This window comes from Crinia signifera, chromosome 6 (genome assembly GCF_055691185.1).
Source record: "Crinia signifera chromosome 6, ASM5569118v1, whole genome shotgun sequence".
Lineage (NCBI taxonomy): Eukaryota > Metazoa > Chordata > Amphibia > Anura > Myobatrachidae > Crinia > Crinia signifera.
The window spans coordinates 241,903,800-241,926,652 of record NC_139222.1 but is presented as its reverse complement, the minus strand read 5'-3'; the positions used below and the strand labels follow the sequence as shown (position 1 = coordinate 241,926,652).

Sequence of the window (22,853 nt, the reverse complement as noted above, 5' to 3'; positions counted from 1 at the left end):
GAGCATCGCGTCGGTCTTGTGCCATTATAATGGCACAAGATAAGATGGACTTGATTAAGTCCATCTGACATAGTAAAAAATGTGAAATGGGCCAATATGACCCATTTCACATTATATATGGCCCCGTCGTCACCCCATAATTGACGTGAACCCAAAGCATGGTGAGCGCAGCGAGCCCGCGAGGGGCGGCGGTGCGTGTCCTCCGACCTTTTCATTTCCCTACTATCCACGTCGGCGTGGAGTTGAGAATATATAGTGTGGCGAGCACAGCGAGCCACCGAGCCCGAAGCGTTGCGAGGGGACGCGTATACCTGTGAAGTTATACGCGTCCCCTCGCGGGGCTCGCTGCACTTGCCACGCTTCGGGCTCGGTGGCTCGCTGCGCTCGCCACACTATATATTCTCAACTCCACGCCGACGTGGATAGTAGGGGAATGAAAAGGTCGGAGGATGCGCACCGCCGCCCCTCGCGGGCTCGCTTCGCTCGCCACGCTTCGGGTTCACGTCAATCGTGGGGTGGGGTTTACGCAGTTAAATTGGGGGTGTAGGGAATATTTTACATTGCATCCAATGTAAAATCGGGTCCCAGGGACCCTATTCACATTTGATTCAATAAAAAAATCGGGTCGGTCGCGTCGATCGCATTGCATGCGACCAAATCTCATGCGATGCGATCGACACGATTTTTCCGACATGACCACCCCGATAGAAATCGGTGTGGCCGTGCTAGGAAACAAGTACCGTATATTCTCTACCATTCACTTCAATGGAATAGCAGGAACGAACATGTCTATGCTGCAATATCTCAACAAGGATGCAAATGTACACATCTGTAGGCTTAGATTCAGTAATATTGCTGAACATTTGCACACTAAACTAAACACAGACTTGTTACTTACGTGTTGTGTCTTTTTTATTCTGCTCTTTTAACACTTTTCCTACTCTTCTATTGTATTTGAATCTTCTTGTTAATTTATTTTCCTTATATTTTCTCATAGACTTATTATTATTACATTTTATTTATAATGTGGTACAAAGCATCATACTGTACATATAGCACACATTAGAACAATACAGGGTACACAGGACTAATTATAACAGTGACAGAAAAAACTAAAACAGAGCACAGGTAACAATTAGCAGCACAATTCTTAGTACACAATACAGCTGAGATGTAGGGAACCGAGAGAGAACAGATGCGGGTATGTGAGTAAGAGATGGTAGTTGAGTGAAGCTTCGTACACATGGAGCAGTTTGGTTGCTGAGTGATATATCGCTCGGCGATAAATCGCTCAGCTACCAAATCGCTGAGTGTCCCATTTTCATCAGCAATCAGTGATGGGCGATGATTAAAACGGAGTCACTGAAGAAGAAAGCCGCTGGTCCTGGAGGATGCTCCACTGGGCTGGTCTGGGCTGGTCGTGGGAGCGTGCTGCTAGCGACCGTCACCCCGTACACCCGGGGGTATGGTCGCTCAGCGACAATATCCCTGGCGACATAGGCTTAAATAACCCCGTGTGCATGGGGCTTAAAAGAGCTATCATTGAAATGCAAGAATAATGCTGTGAAAACAGGACGGAGGAGGCCCCTGCTCCTAGGAGCTTACAGTCTAGAGCAGTGGTAGCCAACCCTAGCCCTCGAGAGCTACCAACAGTTCACATTTTCCAGACAACCTAGCTGCTGCACAGCTGCACTCATTAATCACTGACACATTTTAAAAGATACACAGACTGAACTAATTAGCTCACTTGTGATTCTGTGAGGAGACCTGCAAAACATGCACTGTTGGTAGCTCTCGAGGACTAGGGTTGGCTACCCCAGGTCTAGAGGGTGGGGGAGACAGACAGGTGACATGATGTACAGGTAAGGAGGCCTGAAGGCAAGAAGTGAGCATGGCAGGAATGGTCAGGACATTAGGCAGCAGGTAGAGAGGCAGACAGACAAAGAAGTCCTCCCCCTCACATAATCTTTTTGCATTGATTCAACACCTACTGTAGGTCGGTAAAGATAACTATTATGAAACAAAAAGTTAAGAACTGACAATATATTTTACTTTTAGATATGGATATTTCCAAAGTGGTTCCAAAGGTTCAATGCAATGATACTGAATTCTTCATTCAAGGCTTGTCAGACAATGCGGGATTCCAATTGCCAATTTTTGGAACTCTTCTACTCCTCTACCTTCTCATTGTCTTTGGAAACATGACTATTTTTGTAGTTGTCTGGGGGAATCCTTATCTACACTCTCCCATGTATATTTTCCTGATGAATCTTTCTGTCATTGACATTGCGTACACGTCAAATATTCTGCCCAACCTTTTAAACATGCTCCTGACACAACATAGGAATATTTCATTTGTTGGGTGTATGATGCAGCTGTATTTCTTTATTTCCTTGGCTAGCATTGAGGTCATCTTACTTGCAGCAATGGCATATGACCGCTTTGTGGCAATCTGTCAGCCACTTCATTATGTTTCACTTATGAGTTTGAGGCACTGTGCTGGGCTCGCAGCATCTGCATGGGTCATTGGGTTTTTGGACCCAATAGGACATCTTATCATCATATCTAAGCTGTCCTTTTGTGCATCCCATCATATTAACCATTTTTTCTGTGATGTCCCTCCGCTCCTGAAGATCTCTTGCAGTAACACTTACGGTGTAGAAATGATGAATTACATTGTAGGATCACTCCTGACACTCACCACGTTCTTGCTAACAATGATCTCTTATGTTATAATCATTTCCACAATATTAAAGATAAAATCTGCAGAAGGCAGATATAAGGCATTCTCTACCTGCACATCTCACCTTACGTGTATTAGTATATTTTATGGAACAATAATCTGCTTGTACATGAGACCAGCATCTAGTTATTATCCAGAGCAAGACAAGTTTTTTTCTCTCTTGTATATAGTCTTGGTGCCCCTGCTGAATCCTGTTATTTATAGTTTAAAAAATCAGGATTTTAAAGATGGTGTCAAGAAACTGTTGCAGTCAGCTTCATTGATAACTCTAGGAGAGCCTAGGTAATCACCTAGGGTGTCCAGCGTTAGGGGGCAGCTGAATCATTGAATCAGTCACATAAGGCCTGATTCAGGAATTGGTACAGAAGAACACACACATCGTCGTCTACTTGCAGCCGCCTGTCTGCGATTTACATAAACGCTACTACAAATTCCATCCCTTGTGTACATTTGTGTGGCTGAATTTACATGGACTTAGATGCCCATTTTCTACAACTGTACATGCAATAATACAGATTGGTGCACCCATAGATACACCATTGGTTGCACCATTAAAACTTAAACCAGTCTTTTGTCAAATGCACTTTCTGAATATGACTATGGCTTCTTACACCTGAAGTGTGAGTCTAGGTCAGGGCTTGACCAACCAATAAGATGATGAGACTACAGCCAGGAGTGCTGGGTCCTGGGGTGCACAGCGCAATGGAGGGGGGTTCTACAGAATTTAAGAGGCTGTTGTTGCAGCCTCCTAAATGCTGTAGAACCCCCATATGGCCGCCTTCTAAGAGATAGATGCTGGAGGTCATCCTGTCTCTAGTGTATGTCAGGGGAAGGCAGCGTACCCAGAGCTTCCCAGAAATGCAAATTACGGGAGTAATGGTGCGCTCTGAACAGTGACCTCCTTGGAATGAGCATGTAAACCCAGGGACGTAACTTCAAATTTTGCACCCCCAAGCCAAAAAATCTGTGGCGCCCCCCCTTCCACCCCATCACACCCCCAGCCACGGCACACAGCCCTCCACCCCATCTCACCCCCAGCCACGACACACAGCCGCCATGGTACCTGGTCACAGGGCTCCTTCTCCAAGATCCAGCGACTTCTTGCGGCGAAAGTAGCTCCAAGCCTGGACCAGCGGCTCCATGTCCAGCCCGTCGCGTATCCCTGGCAACGGTTCCAGCGTCTTCTCGACGCGAAAGTGAGGTCCTCCGGGAGGGAAGGGTTTCGCCCCTGCTTCCTGCTGCTGGTGCTGCTGCCTGTCAGTGTGAGAAGTACAGAGGCGGCCGGCAGCAAGATCAACAAGGTCTCTCTCTGCACCTTGCTGATCTTACCGCCGGCCGCCTCTGCACTTCTCACACTGACAGCACCTGTACTGCATCGAACCCGGGGCCCCCCGCAGCGCTTGCTCCTCCAAGCAGTAGCGGGGACTGCCGCACGGTGGCTACGCCACTGTGTAAACCCTTGACAATGAGTAAAAAATACCCTGGCAATGAGCAAGAACACCCCTGGCTTCGAGCATATGTAACCCCAGGCAGCAAGCAAGTAACCCCTGGAAATGAGCATGTAACATCTGGCAACAAGTATGAGACCCCTGGCAAAGAGCACATCAACACCAGTTAATTGGTTAAGAAATTTGACTTACAAAATGATTACTTTTCCCCCTTTGTACATAACGAACATTGGCATAATTTCTAATAATTTCACTTCATTTTTATTATGCTTTTATTTTCACATTTGTAACTGATCATGTTACTAATGGGGTAACAAGGTAGTATATGTTCATACTGTAGCTTTATGATTTATGATAGATAGCTCTGCCGAACCCAGCAGAAAAGTTTGTTTTGACTTGTGTACAATAAATTAATGTCAACAGCTCATTACACATGATTTTGTCATTTTATTTCTTGAATTTTACATCCATCCATCTACTGTATGTGAGTGATCAGATGGCGATGTTTTTCAGTAAGTACAAGATTGAGCCAGGGCATTCTGTACAACTGCTGCCCACTCCTTGCTGTAGACAAAGGGGGACATTTACTAAGATGGGAGTTCTATTTCAGATGGGATGTTTCAAGGGCAACCAATCTTATACTGGGGGAAATTTACTAAGATGTGTATTCTACTTAGGGTGAGCAACTCATCCCTTTAATCCGGGACACATATTAATTACACAGGTTCTGTGGCTGGCTTTCACCTGGTTTTAAACTGCCACACCTCAAGACTCCATTTCACCTGGTTTTAAACTGCCACAGAACCTGTGTAATTAATATGTGTCCCAGATTAAAGGGATGAGTTGGTCACCCTAATTCTACTTAACATGTGATGTTGCTATGGGCAACCAATCAGATCCTGTCTACTATCATCTAGAGCAGGCATTCCCAACCACGGTCCTCAAGGCACACCAACAGTGCAGGTTTTAGTGATATCCAGGCTTGAGCACAGGTGACTTAATAAGTATCTGAGAGATTCTGATTAAACCATCTGTGCTGAAGCCTGGATACCACTAAAATCTGCACTGTTGGTGTGCCTTGAGGACCGTGGTTGGGAATGCCTGGTCTAGAGGGTGCTAAATAAATACGAAGTAGATTCTGATTGGTTGCCCATGGCACTGCACACCAAAGCAGCAAAGATATTACAAAATTAATTCACTAGGGGGGAGATTCTCTAAACTAAAAATGCAGTAAATACCCTGTTATCAGGGTTTTTACTGCATTTTGGGATGCTCTAAGCATCCCCCGCTGGGTTACCACGACAGGGGGGCATCGCCAGATTTTTCTATGGGCTTCTAATGCGACCCACCGCCACCCTGCATCGACCCACTGCTGCCCCGCACCGACGCCCCTTACCTGTGTCCGGGCAGCACAGAGCTGTGGTCTGAATAAGAATCTGTGACTGAATGCATTCTTTAAAAAAATGGGTTATGAGCAGGGGTTAAAGTGAGGGGGACCTGGCAGTGGCAAACGCAGGTTTTTTAGAGGGGGGTTTCCAAATGTAATCCAAAATCTCACAATCTACATTGGAGTAATAACAGCAATCTGGGGGAATGGTAAAAGCCCTAAACATTGGCCCTTATGGCCCTCCATATGTTGTGAAACTACACGTCCAAGCATGCCTAGCCATAGTTTTGCTATTAGAGGATGCTAAAACTATGGCAAGGCATGCTGAGATGTGTCGTTTCACAACAGCTGGAGGGCCACAGTTTGGACATGCCTGGTCTATAGTATAGGCTCAAACATTTAAATAAGATAAGTGGTCAGGAAAAGAGTAAACATATAATAAATAAATACATAAACATAATAAACCAGTACTGCCCTTGTTAAGCTCACAATCTCCCACTTCATGGTAAGGCTCCTGTCTCTCCCTCCTGGCAGCTACTCTCTGGTCCATTGCGATGTTTGAGGGCTCAGATCCAACATACAGTAAATGTGGTAGAAGAAGCTGGTACACTGGGCATGTGCAGCAGCTCTGCTCTGTCCCTTACACTGCATTATGCGGTGGAAGCTCTAGTAATCATATTCTATATCAGTGCTATTGTTGTCGCAATTTAAGGCACTTGCCAAGACGAGGGGGGTTTCTTGGCAACCAGAAACCCCCTACTGCATTTTTGTATGACTGGGGGGAACTGAGTTTCACCACCTCTTATGGCAGGGGGAACTAGTTCCACCTCTAACACAGCCCGGCACAGTAATTCCAACAGAAAAGACCCTCCCAGCAGCTTTCTTGTCTTGCACATGGTATGTAATTTCAAGCTGTCACAGGGCTGTGGGCATTACGTGTAAGGGGCTCTGCTACTATGGGCATTGTGTATAAGCAACACTACTGTGTTGCATACATGTATACAGAGTACTACTGTGCAGCATAACATGAAAAAGTGAGTAAGGGACACTACATGTGGTATAATGTGAATCAGATTGTGCTACTTTGTAAAATAATTAAAATTGGGGGTACAATTGTATGACCACTGTCCCTTCATAAAGGATGGGAGGTTGGGCATAAACTTATAGTTTGCAGGGGGGGCCAAAAACCCTGGTGCTGGTCCAAGTTTGTATAATTGGTGGGGGGGGGGGGGATTTTTTGATGGCAGGGGAAATGAGTTCCACCACCTCTTCATGACCACTTAAAGCTGGTTATGAGACATTTGTTTACTATTTACATGTTCTGTAATTTTTCCATTTTGGTTATGATGGATCACAGATACTGTCAAATTGTCGACAGGGTCAACCTATTGACTGTCAATCTACAGATTGGCGTTATTCTGGTTAATTCGCAAGGCAGCGAATTCGCAGCCTTGCAAATCCTCCAAACCCCACCCAGAGAATGCGTGGGTTTGCCCGCACAGGCTGCGAATGGATGTTTAGCATAAACATCCATTTGTAGGCCACGGGTAACCTCCCACATCTTTCGATGATCGCCAACCATCAAAAGTTGTGGAAGGTACACGCATATGAAAGTGACTTTCAATGAACTAGAATAACCCTCCTTGTCTTTCTAATAGGGACATTTTCTTAAAATCTGTAATTTCATTCTGATAGCTATAAAATACTTTTTTTTTTTCAGTTAAAACTATTTTTTCATTAATTTGTAATGCAAAAGATATAAAAATCAGATTTGCAGAACCCAGACTCAAAATTCGTGTTGATCGGTGTTATTATTTATACATATAACAACAACTGTAAGCAGCTGTGTGGGTCCACTGAAGACAGAGGTGGAACAAGCGAGATGTGGGCCCAGGTGCAAAAATATGGTTTGGACCCCTCTCCAACACACACAAAAAATTAATTGTGTATTTTTGTTTTGTTTACTTCAAATTTAAAGCCCATTACACATTATGCCGCACACTGTGATGCCCATTACACATTCACACACCACAATGTCCATTACACATTATGCAACACACCAAAATACCCAAAATACTCATTACACATTATACCACATGCTGTAATGCCCATTATATATTATACCACACATCGTATTGCTCATTGCACATTACGCCAAACACCATTATGCCCATTACATATTATGCCACATAAGCGTGCTTACCTACATGCTTGTTACATAGTAACATACTAACATAGTAATTAAGGCTGAAAAAAGATGTTAGTCCGTCAAGTTAAATCTATCTAACTTGTAACTACTGACTTGAGTAAATCATATCTATAGGATCCCCTTAGTGGCCAACAATTTATCCAGTTTTTATTTAAATTCATTAGCAGTCGTTGCTCTAATCACCCCCACCCCTGTTTCCAGGAAATACATTCTTGATGCCAGGGGGTTATATGCTCACTGCCACAGGTATTACATGCTCATTGCCATGGGTATTTACATGCTAATTGCATAGGGGGATTACATGTTTGTTTTCTGGGGTATTAGATGGTCAAGCCAGGTCTCCTCCTGTGCCTTGGCACAGAGTCTCCCACTGCAGTGGCATAAATATAGAAGGGGCGGGGGGTGCAAATGCTTTGGGGCATGGCAGCTTGGGGGACCCAAGGCAATCCGATGCGTGATGAACGGCAAGGTGGCGGCTATGTATTTTAATACATACTACCTAGAGAGAGAGAGAGAGAGAGAGAGAGAGAGAGAGAATTGGTGAAAGAGGGTTGAGAAAAAAATGATACAGGGAGAGAGGCAAAGGAGAGAGGATGAGAAAGGGATTAAATGGGGGAGCACTGATTGGAGAAAAGAGGGGAGAGAGATGGGGGTGAGAAGAGAAACAAAGAGGCAGGGGAAGAGAGAAATAGAGGAGAGGGGTGTATGGAGGGGAAAGGAAGGAGTGGGAAAAGCAGGGAGTAGGGGGAGAGCCTAATTAACCCCTTCCACACCTGCATCCCACCTCCCCCCGTACCATGATATATGTCCTCAACAACATCAAAAGCTGTGTACCTTCAGCCTCACCCGATATAGAGATCTGCTCCCCCACTGATAACCACCACTGCCGGGCCCCCTGTACTGCAGCAGCTGGGCCTCCTGCTCCCCAGCTGACCACCGTCGCCAGGCCTCCTGATGCACTACGGGGTCTCTTTCCCTGCTGATCGCTTCCGCCTGGCCTCATGCTCTGCCTATGACTTCCACTGGGCATTCTGCATTGCCTCAATGGGGCCTCCAGCTCCACCCATTCATGATGTCGCAGGGCCTCCTGCTCCACTGTGCCACAGGTCTGCTTCTCCCACATTGTCACTGCAAGGCCTCATGCTTCCCTGCGCACTAGCGCTGGCAGAGTCTCCCTGGTATATCAGATGCCAGCTCTGCTGCAACCTGCATAATCAACTCAGCGCCATGTTTCCTTCTGGGCCACGGTGCACGGTCCCCAGGTCCCACTCACTGGAGTAGGGAGCCATTGGCTGGGCAGGGACAGATCTTTTGTTGACAGTGGGCACCATTAATTCCTTGGGTCCCGGTGCACGGCACTGGCTGCACCGGCAGTAGTTCCACCCCTGACTAAGACCTTATTAAAGATCCTAAAGTATAACCTTTGAAAATGTTATCATGCTCACTGGGGCTGGTCAGATCATGCGGTCATATTATGCTCACTGTGGCTGGTCAGCCTTGGATAGGATACCTGGGGGAGTGGAGACCCCCCAATAAACGGGTACCTCTAAACTTCACCCATCCAGGGCTGTCCCCAGCGTCCGTGGGCTGTGGACACTGGACTGATGCGTGTAAAATAAAAAAATAAAAACATTGCTTTTCACAAGTGAACTACCAGTCCCCGCAGGCCCCTCCACATTCTGGGACTTGGTGAACTACTTGGAGCCTGGATATGTGAGTATAGATGTAAAATTAATGTGTGTGTGTAATGAACTTTTTATTTTTTCATTATTTAACACAAAATCGCACATGTCCTCAAATTCGCCCATTTTCATGACAAAAAATCGCACCATATTGCACTTTATTTGCCGTAAATTCACATCTCATTAAATAAGCAAATTTGTGACAAAAAATGCAATTTTAAAATCTGCGATATGGTGTGATTTCGGAAAATTTGATAAAATCTCATCACATTAAATCTCGCCCCCAATGTCCTCAATTAATATGTCATGATGGTGTCCGAGTCTTTATCAGTCAGCATGTTAGGGCTCAATCATGGGTATTAAGGCCCTCATTCTAGTTTGCATAAGTGCCTCATGTGTTCGCACGGGGCCCGACGGTGAAGGTCTGTGCCTATTGTCATATGTGCATGTATAAGCCTTCTGTGCAAGCCCTCTTGTCGACCTGCACTGTCAGCATGGCGCTTACACAGGGGGAGGAGGCCAGTCTGGGGCGAGACGGGGCTGTGCATGCACGGACAGGGGCGGTTGCAGCGATGGGGCATGGGAACGCCCAGCATTTTTATGGGCGTGCCCATGGAAACGCTGGGCATTCCCATGCAATTGGCAGCATGACGTGAGTGCCGGGGGTTGTCGTTTGACCCCACATGATGTGAGCTGCCTGCCCTGTCTTTGGTTCAAATACAAGTCAGTCACCACTGACTCATATATGCGAGCCCTGGAGAAATCATTTGATTGTTGGTGACCATCTAATGATTTCTCCGGCAGCGGGCACATGCAAAAGGGTGTGTCTTCATGTCACATCCCCTCGCATTTTTGCTAGGGGATATGGTGGTGCGGGGTGGGGGGCGGCAATTCGGCAAGCCGATGGAGCGTGCCTTCAGTAAGCTGCGAGCTTCACAACTTACTGAGTCAACCAAAATAAGGGCCAAAGGGTAAATTGTAAATTGTAAAGTGACTTCAGGAATTATTTAAATATTTTACAACATGTAGATGATATTGTAATTCAAGAAATATACACTGTAGAAATGTTCTCGCAATTGCAGTTCCAACCACCAGGTTTCAGTATGATATCAGAAATGGTGTATATTTGCTTTTTTTACTGAACTTTAGACTCAAATAACTTTAACAGCATCAGTATCTGTGAGTTATGTAAGTGGAAAAAGACAAGGATAGAACTGCGCAATATAGGGTGTAACAGTATTTGCAATTTATTTGCTCTCTACATTGGGCAAAACATACAGCACATCAAACATACATGTAAATAATTAAATGAAATAAACATATATATATATATATATATATATATATATATATATATATATATATATAAATAAAATTATTAAATAATAAAAAGAATTATGCACAACCGGTTGTGTCTACATATAGTATGCAGAGTTGCACTTCCCTTGAGGGTATTCACAGTCCTGTTAGTGTGTTAGTTGGTTTGAATGAAATGGCTGGTTTAATAACAGTCTGTTTGTGGGTTAGTGGTTAGGTTTGGTATAAATTTAATTTGAACTGTCCAGGTTTTTTGTCTGGCCAGACACTTTATATTGGGGGTACCTTACAGCTGCCACCTGTAGTTCCACAGGTCTCCCAGTTGATGGTGCTCAGGGGCAAACGCAGGATTTTCAGAAGGGGGTTTCCAGAGGGGCGGAGCAAAGCACGGAGATGGACACTTAGGTGACCCAGTATATGCCAGGTCAGTTAAAGTATTATAGATAGACCAAATGTATATAAATAATAATAATAATAATAATAATAATAATAATAAAAAAAAAACAATATATATATACACACAAACACACACACACACATATATATATATATTATATATATATATATAAACATACATATATGTACATACAGGGGCTTCAACAGCAGTGACCCCTGGGCATAGCAATGTATTGGGGCCGCTACCGATCCTCCAGCGGTAGGGGTGGGGGAAGCTTTGATGTCTCCCGGGTGGTAGGGGGTATTATATCAACCGCTCAGCATGTAGGGCCTGGATCAGTAATTGCCACTAATTACTGATTTACTGCACAGATGGTGGGAGATGGGGTGGGAGAAGGGGGCATTGGGCTGAATGGAGGGGCCCTGATACATAACTTCCAGGGTGGTAAAGGATGTTTAATATGCAGAGGAGGGGTGTATAGTGGAGTTGGTTTATTATTCATAATTTTCTGGTGGGAGGACAGTTTGCTTGACTGCAGATATCTCCAGTTCCCAGAAATAGATTTCTTAGATTTTAATAGAATTAAAAATGAAAGAATCCCACCTACCAAATAGTATTGAGGACTAGGGGATCAGAGTTCAGGAGGCAGAGCAATCTGCCAACAAGAATATAAAACTATATACCAGGTGTGTGGAGCTGGAGCAGTAACCAGCAGCTGGAAGGCTGATATCTCTGGTTCTGGGAACAGTAGAGACAAGCTTCTAGTGTAAATCAAAGTGGGAGAGTCCCAGCTTTTGGAATATATCCTCAGAAAAACTGTACGTCAGAGAGAACCTGAAATATCTGACTGGGAAGAGCAATTATCAGGCTTGGATGGGGACCACTGCTTTGAAGCCAGATATCTCCGGTTCCCTAGGGCCGATTTTTTAAATTTTTGTATCCATGGAAAGAGGGGACCCTCAGCTTTCAGCATTAGAGAGACATTAGACTCCTGGGGGTGGGGGGGGGGTTATGGGTACTCAGAAACCCACCCTGGGTGCGCTACTGGTGCTTAATCACCTTTGTGGACAACTTTATCTGGAGTCACCTTAGGATGGGTGGTCTGCTTATATTCTGTATGGTTGCCCTTTGGTGCAGTGTTTGTAGGGTTCCGCACCAGAGGGAGACCATGTTGTATGTGTTGTATGTTTTGCCCAATGTAGAGAGCAAAAAAATTGCAAATACTGTTACCCCCTATATTGCGCAGTTCTATCCTTGTCTTTTTCTGTTTGCTATTTTGGGGCTTCGAGCTTTCCCACTCAGATCAGCAGCAATAAACCGGAAGTGACAGTATTTTTAGAAATTAGATCTGGTTTATTGGTTTAAATCAAGTCACTTATCCGCGGCGCAGGACTTTGCATTTTTTGGTTTTCAGTTATGTAAGTGTATCACAATGTTACCATGTCAAGACTCACATCACTCCGCTAAAGATATGCTGGCCACTGCTGTGTAGGATGGTGCTGCTGTGTCTCATAGTAGCTGCTGTATTAGTAAAGCGCAGTGCTGTAACTAGATTTTTTGGTGCCCTGTATGGTGAACAAGTGTCTACAGGGAGGATATTCATTAAAGCAGTTACAACTAGCTAAAATGACAGCTTGTGCCAATCAAAGAGATGACCTATTAAATAATGAGACGTCAAGCAGATGGGAAAAACGAGAATCCTGACAGTGTGATGATATTTTATTATTTATTTATTTACAGTTTCTTATATAGCGCAGCAGATTCCGTTGCGCTTTACAATGGTAGACAGTGATAAAACAAACTGGGTAACAACAGACAGACTTGGAGGTAGGAGGGCCCTGCTGCAAACTTACAATCTAAAGGGACATAGGAGGGAAACACAAGGACAGGCACCAGTAATAGCATAGCAGTCCCACCAAGTTACAAGTCCAGAAGGGAAGCTACATAATACATAAGTGCCTCAGAGGGTTATGCGTGTGTAACTTAAATGTGATAGGCTTGCCTGAAGAGGTGAGTTTTCAGGGAAAGCTTGAAAGTTTGGACGCTAGCGGAGAGTCTTATTGTGCGTGGAAGGGCATTCCATAGGATGGGAGATATTTTGTGATAAGTAGAGAGATATATGCTGGTGCAGTATGGTTAATAGCTTTATATGCTAGTAGAAGTGTTTTGTATTGAATACGGTAAGATAGAGGCAACCAATACAGCGGATCAGCAGACGATGAGCGTCTTGCAAAGACGATCAGCCTAGCAGCAGCATTTAGAATGGATTGTAGTGGTGAGAGTCTGTTCTTGGAAAGACCAGTTAGGAGACTATTGCAATAATCAATGCGGGATATAATGAGTGCATGGATAAGAGATTTAGTAGTGTCTTGTGTATGGATCAATCATTACACAGAAAAAAGCATATACACTAACAAAAAGGCAAAACAGCTTTGGCCTATAGTGACCTAGGATCCGGACCTGAAAAGTCTAAATAATACAAGACTATGCTCGGGTTACATTAGGGGTCGCAGCATAAGAGACTTAAGCTGTGTACACACGGTGCAATATATTGCTGAGCAATATACAGTACTGCTCAGTGTCCCATTTTTATCAGTGACCAGAGATGGTCGCTGATGAAAACAAAACTCTACCGGGGGAGCCACAGGGGGAAACAGCATGCTCCTGCGACCAGCGACCATTAGGGGCTGAACACAGGAGCGCGTACCCGACGATTTTATGATTGCGGGTGACAAGTTTATGCATCCACACTCAGGAAAACCTTACACCATCAGACATGTCCTTACGTGCAGTTCCGGATATGTGGTGTAACCAGGGCCGGTGCTAGTGATTACAACGCCCCAGGCTGGGGGGGGGGGAGCCCCGCCGCTCACCCACCTCTCACCCGCTGCTCACCCGCCACTAACCTTCCGGGGGCTCAGGAAGCGCAGGGGCTCAGGAAGTGCTGCTCTGCTTTAATGGTGCCAGGGGAGAAGCTTGTGCTGATAATGACACAGCGTAAGTTCAGTGTCCCCACGAGCTGTGTGTCTGATGGCACCATCATAGCAGAGGAGCGCTTCCTGAGCCCCCACTGTCAATCTCTGCCCAGGAGAGTTCCTGCACAGCGCTGCCGGGGATTTCTGGTCAGCACCACCCCTCACCCACTGTACGGTGGGGGTGGGGTAGGGGTGCGGGTGTGGGCGCTGCTGCAGCTCACCTCACCTGGCACCAGGGTGGGAAGGGGGGTACACTGTGACCTGCTCCGTCCCAAGTGCCGCCGTTCCAGTGGCCGGCTAGGCAAATGCCTAAAGCTGCCTAGTGGTGGCGCCGGCCCTGGGTGTAACTACTTGCCCGTGTGAGTTACACGACGTGGGCAAGACATTACGGCAATTTAAGGAGAGGATGGTCAATCATAGGATGGCAATAAGAGTGGCCCTCAACGGTCATAGTGAACAAACAGTGGCCTGACATTCAGATATCGCATCATAGACCAAGTACCCAAACAGTTGCAAGAAGGGAATAGGGGCAAACGCCTGCTTCAAATGGAAAGCAGGTGGATTCACAGGCTTAACACAGTGGCAACAGGTGGTCTCAATGAGGCCTTGAACCTAGGTAGCATTCTATAGATATGCCCCAATAATAGATTTAATGATGCCGAAATGATATACTGTACCAATAATAATAATGGCCCTTATTCTGATTGACGCGGACTTTACCGCATACTTTCGGATCGCGTCTTTACGGCGTCTGCGCATGCGTGGAGAACGCAACGCGCATGTGCCACGCATTGACTCGGTACCAGTTCGGCCAGATCCCGTCCAGAACTGTTCACCGCTATCATTCGGGAAATAGGGGCGTATTATGGGCGTCATGCGGAATGACACATGGGCGTAGTTTCAAAGTGGGCAAAACGGGGCGGAAACATGGGCGGACACGGGGGAGTACACTTATGTTGGGGGGCGTACATTCGGAAACCACTCCGAATGCACGCGATCAAAAAGGGCAGAAATGTGCGGTGTCCACAAGTGTACTATTGCTTTGCGGACACCACTCGTTCATGCGCTAGGCGAACGTACGCCTAATGACTACAACCATTAACACCTGAACCCAATAGAATCTACTCCTTTACTCATTACTCACTAATAGGCCGCTTGTCAGTGCTTTAATTGAAACCATTGCTGCTTCAAGGAAACCTTACTAGTCCCCCACATATGCTGTACTTGTCAGACACTTTCAAACTGCTAACAATGGACATGACAGAATATTAATACTAGCAATACACATGTGTATTTGACATGTACTCATGAAACCACACATTTTGGGTAAAGTAAACACATTTATTTATATTCATGTCACAGTCAATGCCAGTGTGATGCAATGACCATAAAATAATACATACAAACAATAAACAACATGGCAGGAATGCCGCAAAATAAATAATAATACAAAACAAATATAATTGCACACAGATGGACTCCAGCACCTCCTATGTGCCACTGCACATGCAGCCAGTGGGAAATGAGGAGGCTGCTGGCCCTTCTACAGCAGGGCAAGCTGCACCTGACCATTCAACAGCAGGGCACCCTACACCTGGCCCTTCTGCAGCAGGCCAACCTGCAGCTGGCTCATATGCACCATCAGCAGAATCATTTGGAACACAACCGGGGACTTCACAAGATAGTACCATGGCCATCACTTCAAGTACAGCTGACAGTAATGGCAGGCAAAAGAGGGCAACAGGGGAACCACAAAGGACATATGAAGCAAGGGCTCAGCTGGTTACCCTCAGCACGTGATTGGACACAAGAAGCTGACACACACAGCACAATGGAAGATTTGGGAACACATAACGGCGGAGATTAATGCAGCCACAAGTTCATTTCCGACCACGTTTGGCCTTGGTAGGCTCCTTGGCCTGTGCAGCAGCTCTTCGGGGACGGCCAGATGCTGGGGCAGGTGGAGCAGATGATGTGGAGGGGTTGGCTGGTCTACCCCTCCTGCCAGCAGGGAGTGTTGCCGGTGGTAATGCACCAGAAACGGATGCCATTAGGACCCTGTTGCTGGTAACCAGCTCCACCATAAGCTCATTATGGTGGAGGAGGAGATCATTTTGGCGGGTGGCTTGCTCGGCCAGCACCTGAGCACTTGCAGCCATGGCCTGCATGCTCGCAGCCATGGACTGCTGGGTGCTGACCAAGCTCGCCAGGATCTCCTCGGTCCTACGCACCCGTTCTGATGCCAAGTCTCCCTGCTGGTTGATGTCCCCAAGCACCTCGGCCAAGGCGGCCAAATCGGCTTGGGCCGATGCCTGCTGCTGCACAGGCCTACCTCTGGGGCCAGGTGGCACGGACTCCTCCACCTCCTGAACAGAGTCGTCACCAAGCGGTGGGGTGTCTGTGGGAAAAGATAAACACAATTAGGAGACATTCTACGATAATTACTTGCACAAGTTTATGGCATGACCAATATTTACCTTCCAGAAAAGACGCAAACACTTCAGCTGGGGCCTCGCTATCCATCGTGCTCACCCCCCTGATCTCCTCAACTGATATACAGCTCTCGGCCATCACCTCCAGGGGGGTGAGCTCTAGCCCTGATGGCATGGGGCCGGCCCCAGATGTCTGGCTGTGGTCCCACCGCTTGGTCATCTTCCTCTTCAGGTTGGTTTTGAAGTCCTGCCACCTGCAATGTAAGTTGACATATTAATACATGTCACTCCCAATGTTAGCTGTTGCAGCCATTGCTCTGTGCTACATATTACAACATGTGATTAATGTCCCATATATAATATTACATGCAACTATGATATCAACCGTTACAATACACATTCACAATCACCCTACTCTAACTCTCAACGAAATAACATGGCAATAATGTATGTGTATCGTAACAACCTCACGGCCCATTTGCTAAATGCATCTAAGCATCAATTCAATCATTACTTGGCTATTACTGCCCACATGTATCACAAAACAACTTGCCTCTTCTTCACATGGTCCGTCTCACGAACTTGTGGCGCTACTTCATTAATCTCTGCCGTTATCTGTTCCCAAATCTTCCATCTGCGTGTGTGTGTCAGCTTCTCGGATGGACACTCTATCCAATCACGTGCTCGGGGAACCAGGATGGCCAGCTCCTGTGCTTCATATGCCTTATTTTTTTTGGGTGGTTCCGCTGTTGCACTGGCTCGCCCCTTGCCACGTCCCTGGCCACGCCCCCTGGCACCAGTCGCTGCACTTGAAGTGCTGGCCATGGTACTACCTTGTGAAGTCCCCTGTTGTGTTCCAAACAATTCTGCTGATGGTGGATATGAGCCAGCTGCAGGTTGGCCTGCTGCAGAAGGGCCAGGTGTAGGTTGCCCTGCTGTAGAATGGTCAGGTGCAGGTTCCCCTGCTGTAGAAGGGGCAGCAGCCTCCTCATTACCCACTGGCCGCATGTGCAGTGGCACATAGGTGGTGCTGGAGTCCATCTGGTCAAATAGTTGCTGCAGCACTGGGTCCACCTCTGGTTGGGATCCAGACATGTTAGCAACAACATTGTCACCTTCTAATACACCTTTATATACTGTTTGTGTAATCTGTTTGGCGGACATCAGCGGCAGCTGCGTTCCGTGCGTGAGCGTACGTCGCTGTATTTTCGCGCCGCATACGGTGGCGGAAATTACATTGTGTAAAACCTGGCGAAAGTTCTACATGAAATACTGGTCACCAATGCTAACATTGCATAGAATCTTCTGATACACCTGTGACTATTGCACAATACACATGCTATTTGCTAGCATGACATGACATTTCATTCATGACTACTGTGGTATTGTGGCGTTTTAGTGCAAGCTAAAAGTAGCCCAATCCCTTAGAGAATCCAGCCCACAAGTCATGCAATACTCATCTCTACTGTTATAGACCACACATGTGAGAGCCCTATAAATAGTGACTTCCTGCTAGAATCATTTTTCTCCAGATCTGGACTTGTCAGGGTCTAAGGTAAGCTCTTCCATGCTCCTTGTAGATATGATATCCATTAACAATGTAAGTGTATGAATGTATGCACCATTGCCTCACTGACTACAGATTGTTGGGCCAGCAAAGTGGTGTATCATTATTGCAACATGTCACATGTTCACTATTTCACTCACAGGTCTTCAACCTGTGTGGGTTCATCTATTGCAGGACAACATGTCCCAGCAATAGATGAAATGTCTCATAGTACATGATGTCGGCAAAAAATGCTGACACCTTTATCTGTGTGTTTTGGACGGTGTGTATTGAGTTCATATTATTGTGTCATCATTAGAGAGTCAAATGGATCTGCGGGATTTCACGGGGCGGCCATCTATTGTACGTATTGAAGGCTACAAATCTATTTGTAGTGGGATATGGCCATTATGTGCATAGGTGCATCAGTATTTATGTTCATTTCTTTATAGGTTGCTGAAGCTATTATGCGCTACATGGAGAGGAGGCTAAGGGCACTTGCGGCTCTCCCCACTCGTCGGCCAAGGAGGCCAGGACGTGCTAGAATCTATCGCACACGGGTGACTCTGTTTGCTATGCCCGATGATGAGGTACTTACTAGGTACCGGTTACCGCCACATGTAATTCTGGATCTGCTCACCTTAATTCAAAGCGATCTGGAACCTCTACATGGGATCACGACAGCAATTCCGCCTCACACACAGCTGCTGGCGGTGTTGCATTTCTGCGCCTCAGGATCATTCCAACAAGTAGTGGCAGTACTTGCTGGAATATCTCAGCCGGCCTTCTGCCGAATCCTGAGGCGTGTGACGTCGGCCATGTTCAGGCGCAAGGGGCACTTCATGGCCATGACATTTGCCACCGAGACCCTGCGCAGAAGCCAGCAGGCCTTCCATCAAATTGCTGGCTTCCCTAATGTGATAGGGGCTGTGGATGGCACCCATGTACCATTTGTGCCTCCATCTCGAAGTGAGAAGATATATAGGAACCGCAAATTGTTCCACTCACTGAACGTGATGGTGGTATGTGGCCCATCCATGGAGATTCTCGCCTTCAACTCGAAGTTTCCCGGAAGTGCCCATGACTCTCATGTCATCCGACAAACCGGGATATGGCAAAGACTCCAAGAGCTGGAAGGCCGTGATGCGTGGGTTCTGGGTGACTCCGGTTACCCATGTACGCCCTGGCTACTTACGCCGTACAGCTACCCAGCACCGGGCCCACAGGAGGCATTCAATCGGGCGCATGTTGCCACCAGGCAAGTGGTGTAGCGCTCAATTGGCCTTTTAAAAGGTCGATTTAGAGTGCTCCACCGCACTGGTGGTGACTTACAATATGCGCCTGAAATGGTGTCGAGGATCGTGGGCCTGTGTATATTTTTCCACAACATTGCTGTGCGGCGTGAGATACCCTTTGATGAGTGGGAGGTACCATCTGAGCCGCAAGATCCGCCCATGCGCCCATCCCGCGCCCCTGAATGCCGGAGGGGATACCAGCTGCGGGACTCTGTGGCGCAAAGATACTTCAGGTACATGTTATCGAGTTGACAGAACACACCAATTATTGTAAAAATCACTCCTTCAAATAAGTACAGTGTGTTAGTTGTCAGTGTTACAACACAAAAATTAGCCAGCCTGCCCTCCTAATGGCAAAGAAATAGGAGATATTTATCATATGTGCTTAGTTTTGGGGGAAGTTAAATATAGGTGCTAATTATTATACCTTGTTCAAGGGATCTTATGTGTTTGTTATATCTTCATTATTGTAGTTGATACTATCCCTGATGACTGGTGAGTACATTGATTTATTCTGTAATGTGTTTGGGATTTTTTCATGTGTTGATGTCTGATTTGTTTGCAGATATATATATATATATATATATATATATATATATATATATATATATGCTATTCGAATTTATTCACATGTTTCAACATTTCAAGGAGCAGGCAGCCAGGCAGGCAGGCAGGCAGGCAGCCAGGCAGGCAGGCAGGCAGGCAGGCAGGCAGGGCTGGTGTATAATGCTGGTCTCAGGATACCTGCAAGTGTGTGTATGTGTCTTTTACACATAAATGTACGCATACACATAGATGCATAGAGTAAATAATGCTAAGTACAGCTAGGCGTTGCTAAGCTATAGCACGCGTTGCTTGGCGGAGCGAGGCGTCATTGGATTTGCTAAGTGCATACACACTGTGTTTTATATATATCAGATTTGTTCATTGCCATACATCAACACTACTGTTTTGAAGGCATGCGAATTTGTCACCATTTGTGTTTGCGCAGACACGCTGTTCATGTAAAGATGAACAATAAAGTTATTAACACAAATAACTGTGATCAACCAATGCCACCACCTGATTGGTTGATAGATGCCATTGTCAACATGGCGGAGACACGAAGGGCAGAACCCTTCACACATGCGGAGCTGAGGGTTCTTGTCTCCGTCATGGAGACAAGGCTGGGCCGTGCAGGGCCCTTTATCACGAACCGGCATAAGCGGAGGGCCTATGCTGCGGCAGGGCGCCGAATTTACGCCCGCACTCGGGTGCGTAGGTCCCTCGGCCAGCTGGAGAGGCGGTGGTCGGACCTCCGCAGGCGCCAGCCCCAGCTGCTCCAGCAACTCAGGGGCGAAATTGCTGATTGTGAGTATTTTAGCTATGAAATTTCGCACTTACAACATAGCATATATAAACAATAAAATGTGTCTCATGATAAGTGGGTGTCCATGGGTTTAAAAGTCCATAGACTGTTATGTGTGCTTCTTCCTGGTTAACATGCAGTCATGTGGCTTTTATATGTAATGCCATAGCATTGAGGATTATGATGCATACAATGTGCCAGATCTAATATGTGTTACACATTGATAAATGCCTGGGTTGTAATGTGTGAACAAATTACTACCAATCACATACTAATTTAAATGTCACAATTTGGAATCCATTAACAGTAAGGAGCTACTTTCTTGCATCGTTTGCCATCATTATCACCCTTCCATGTATGTCTTGTTATGGATTAATACATGTGCCCCAATGACCCCACATTGACCATGATGTTTTTTTCTACCACACAGCACGAGCCCAAGCACGACAGGCCCGTGAAGAGGCGGAGGCAGCCCTGGGCCAGGAGGAGGCCCAAGACCCGGAGGAGGAGGTGGCGGCAAGGGTGGAGGAGGAGGAAGTGGAGGAGGAGGAGATGGTGGTGGAGGAGGAGGAGGTGCGTGAGGAGGTGGTGGAGGAGGATGTGGAAGCGGAGTTGGTTGCGGAGGAGGAGGTGTTGGTGGCGGAGGAGGAGGTGGAGGAGGAGGTGGTGGTGGTGGTGGAGGAGGAGGAGGAGGAGGAGGAGGTGGAGGAGGAGTTGGAGGAGGAGGTTGTTGTGGCAGAGGAGCTGGCGGAGGAGGGGGCTGAGGAGGCCACGGTTGCCCCGGAGGAGTCGGATGACGATGGGGAGGAGGCGTGCCAGGCCCCGGAATACCAGCAGATCGGTATGTTAACATAATGCATCATTCATGAAGTAGTTGTACTGGTATTTGTTATGTTGCACTGGTGATAAAAAAATTTTGACCCATACTATTCATATAGACCCCAAAGTGGGTAGCTACAGATACAGGTACGGGTTAGATGGGGTGTCCAAGGCATCCCTTTCATCCAGGACACCTCTGAATTACACCGGTTTGTGGGATGGCTTGGAGCTCCATTTTGACTGCCACATAACCGTTGTAGTTAAACAGGATCCTGGAGTAAAGGGATGAGTGGATCATTTGTGGATTAAATTCACCTGCTGCAAGCGTTGATTATGACCCATCAAATAGTGGAATCTATATTGTTGGTGAATGTTATTTATAAACTATAGGATGTATGCTATAAATGGAGTATGGCCCGGCCTACCTTGGAATGGAGTCAGAAGTTGCCAGTGTCCCAGGAGCCTCCTCTACCTAAACACCCCCTGTAGTTCTGATTGTTTTTTTGCCCTCACAGAATTGTAGCTTGGTTTAGACAGAATTATGATTTTGAGGATGTGTACTGTGCATTCCTGACATTTGCATAACTCCCATGCCACGAACCATCACTGAACTTAAACTGAGCAGATTGTGACAAGTTCTTATTGACGGAGGCCATGACCTGGTTGTCATTGGTTAGTCATGGGTGGGTTGTGACTGAGAAGAAACAATATGACTGTTATGTCTTATGCAGAGTAAAGGGTATAGGCCAAAAAATACAGTATGTAGTAAATAAGTTAGCATGTATGTATATATGTATGTGTCATATCTATTTATCTATGTGTGTCTCTATCTCTCTACATCATGGGTCCTCAAACTGCGGCCCTCCAGATGTTGTGAAACTACAAATCCCGCCATGCCTTGCCACAGTTTTAACACTTCCTTATAGCAAAACTGTGGCAAGGCATGCTGGGATTTGTAGTTTCACAACATCTGGAGGGCCGCAGTTTGAGGACCCATGCTCTACATAGATATATATATATATATATATATACACACATGTCACCTAGCATTTGTGCAATTTATGTCGCAGTATGTGAAATGTATGCAAGAATAACATGACTAATTTTTGCCCCTTTGACATGCCCACAGATGACACCACACCGGCAGATGAGGGGGTGCGTGGGGCCCTCCTGCGAGCGGAGCACCATCTGCGGCTCCTTCAAGCAGACCTGCAGGACCTCAAAGACCTGCTTATTTAATTTATAATTTTATATT

The 22,853-nt window shown here is 46.3% G+C and overlaps 1 protein-coding gene across 1 annotated transcript; it reads left to right on the top strand.

Moving 5' to 3' along the window:
• Positions 1-2,060: 2,060 nt before the first annotated feature.
• Positions 2,061-3,029, top strand: LOC146009728 (olfactory receptor 5AR1-like). Its single transcript, XM_083150189.1, has one exon. It carries the CDS (start codon positions 2,061-2,063, stop codon positions 3,027-3,029), a length of 969 nt encoding a protein of 322 aa, XP_083006315.1.
• Positions 3,030-22,853: the final 19,824 nt, after the last annotated feature.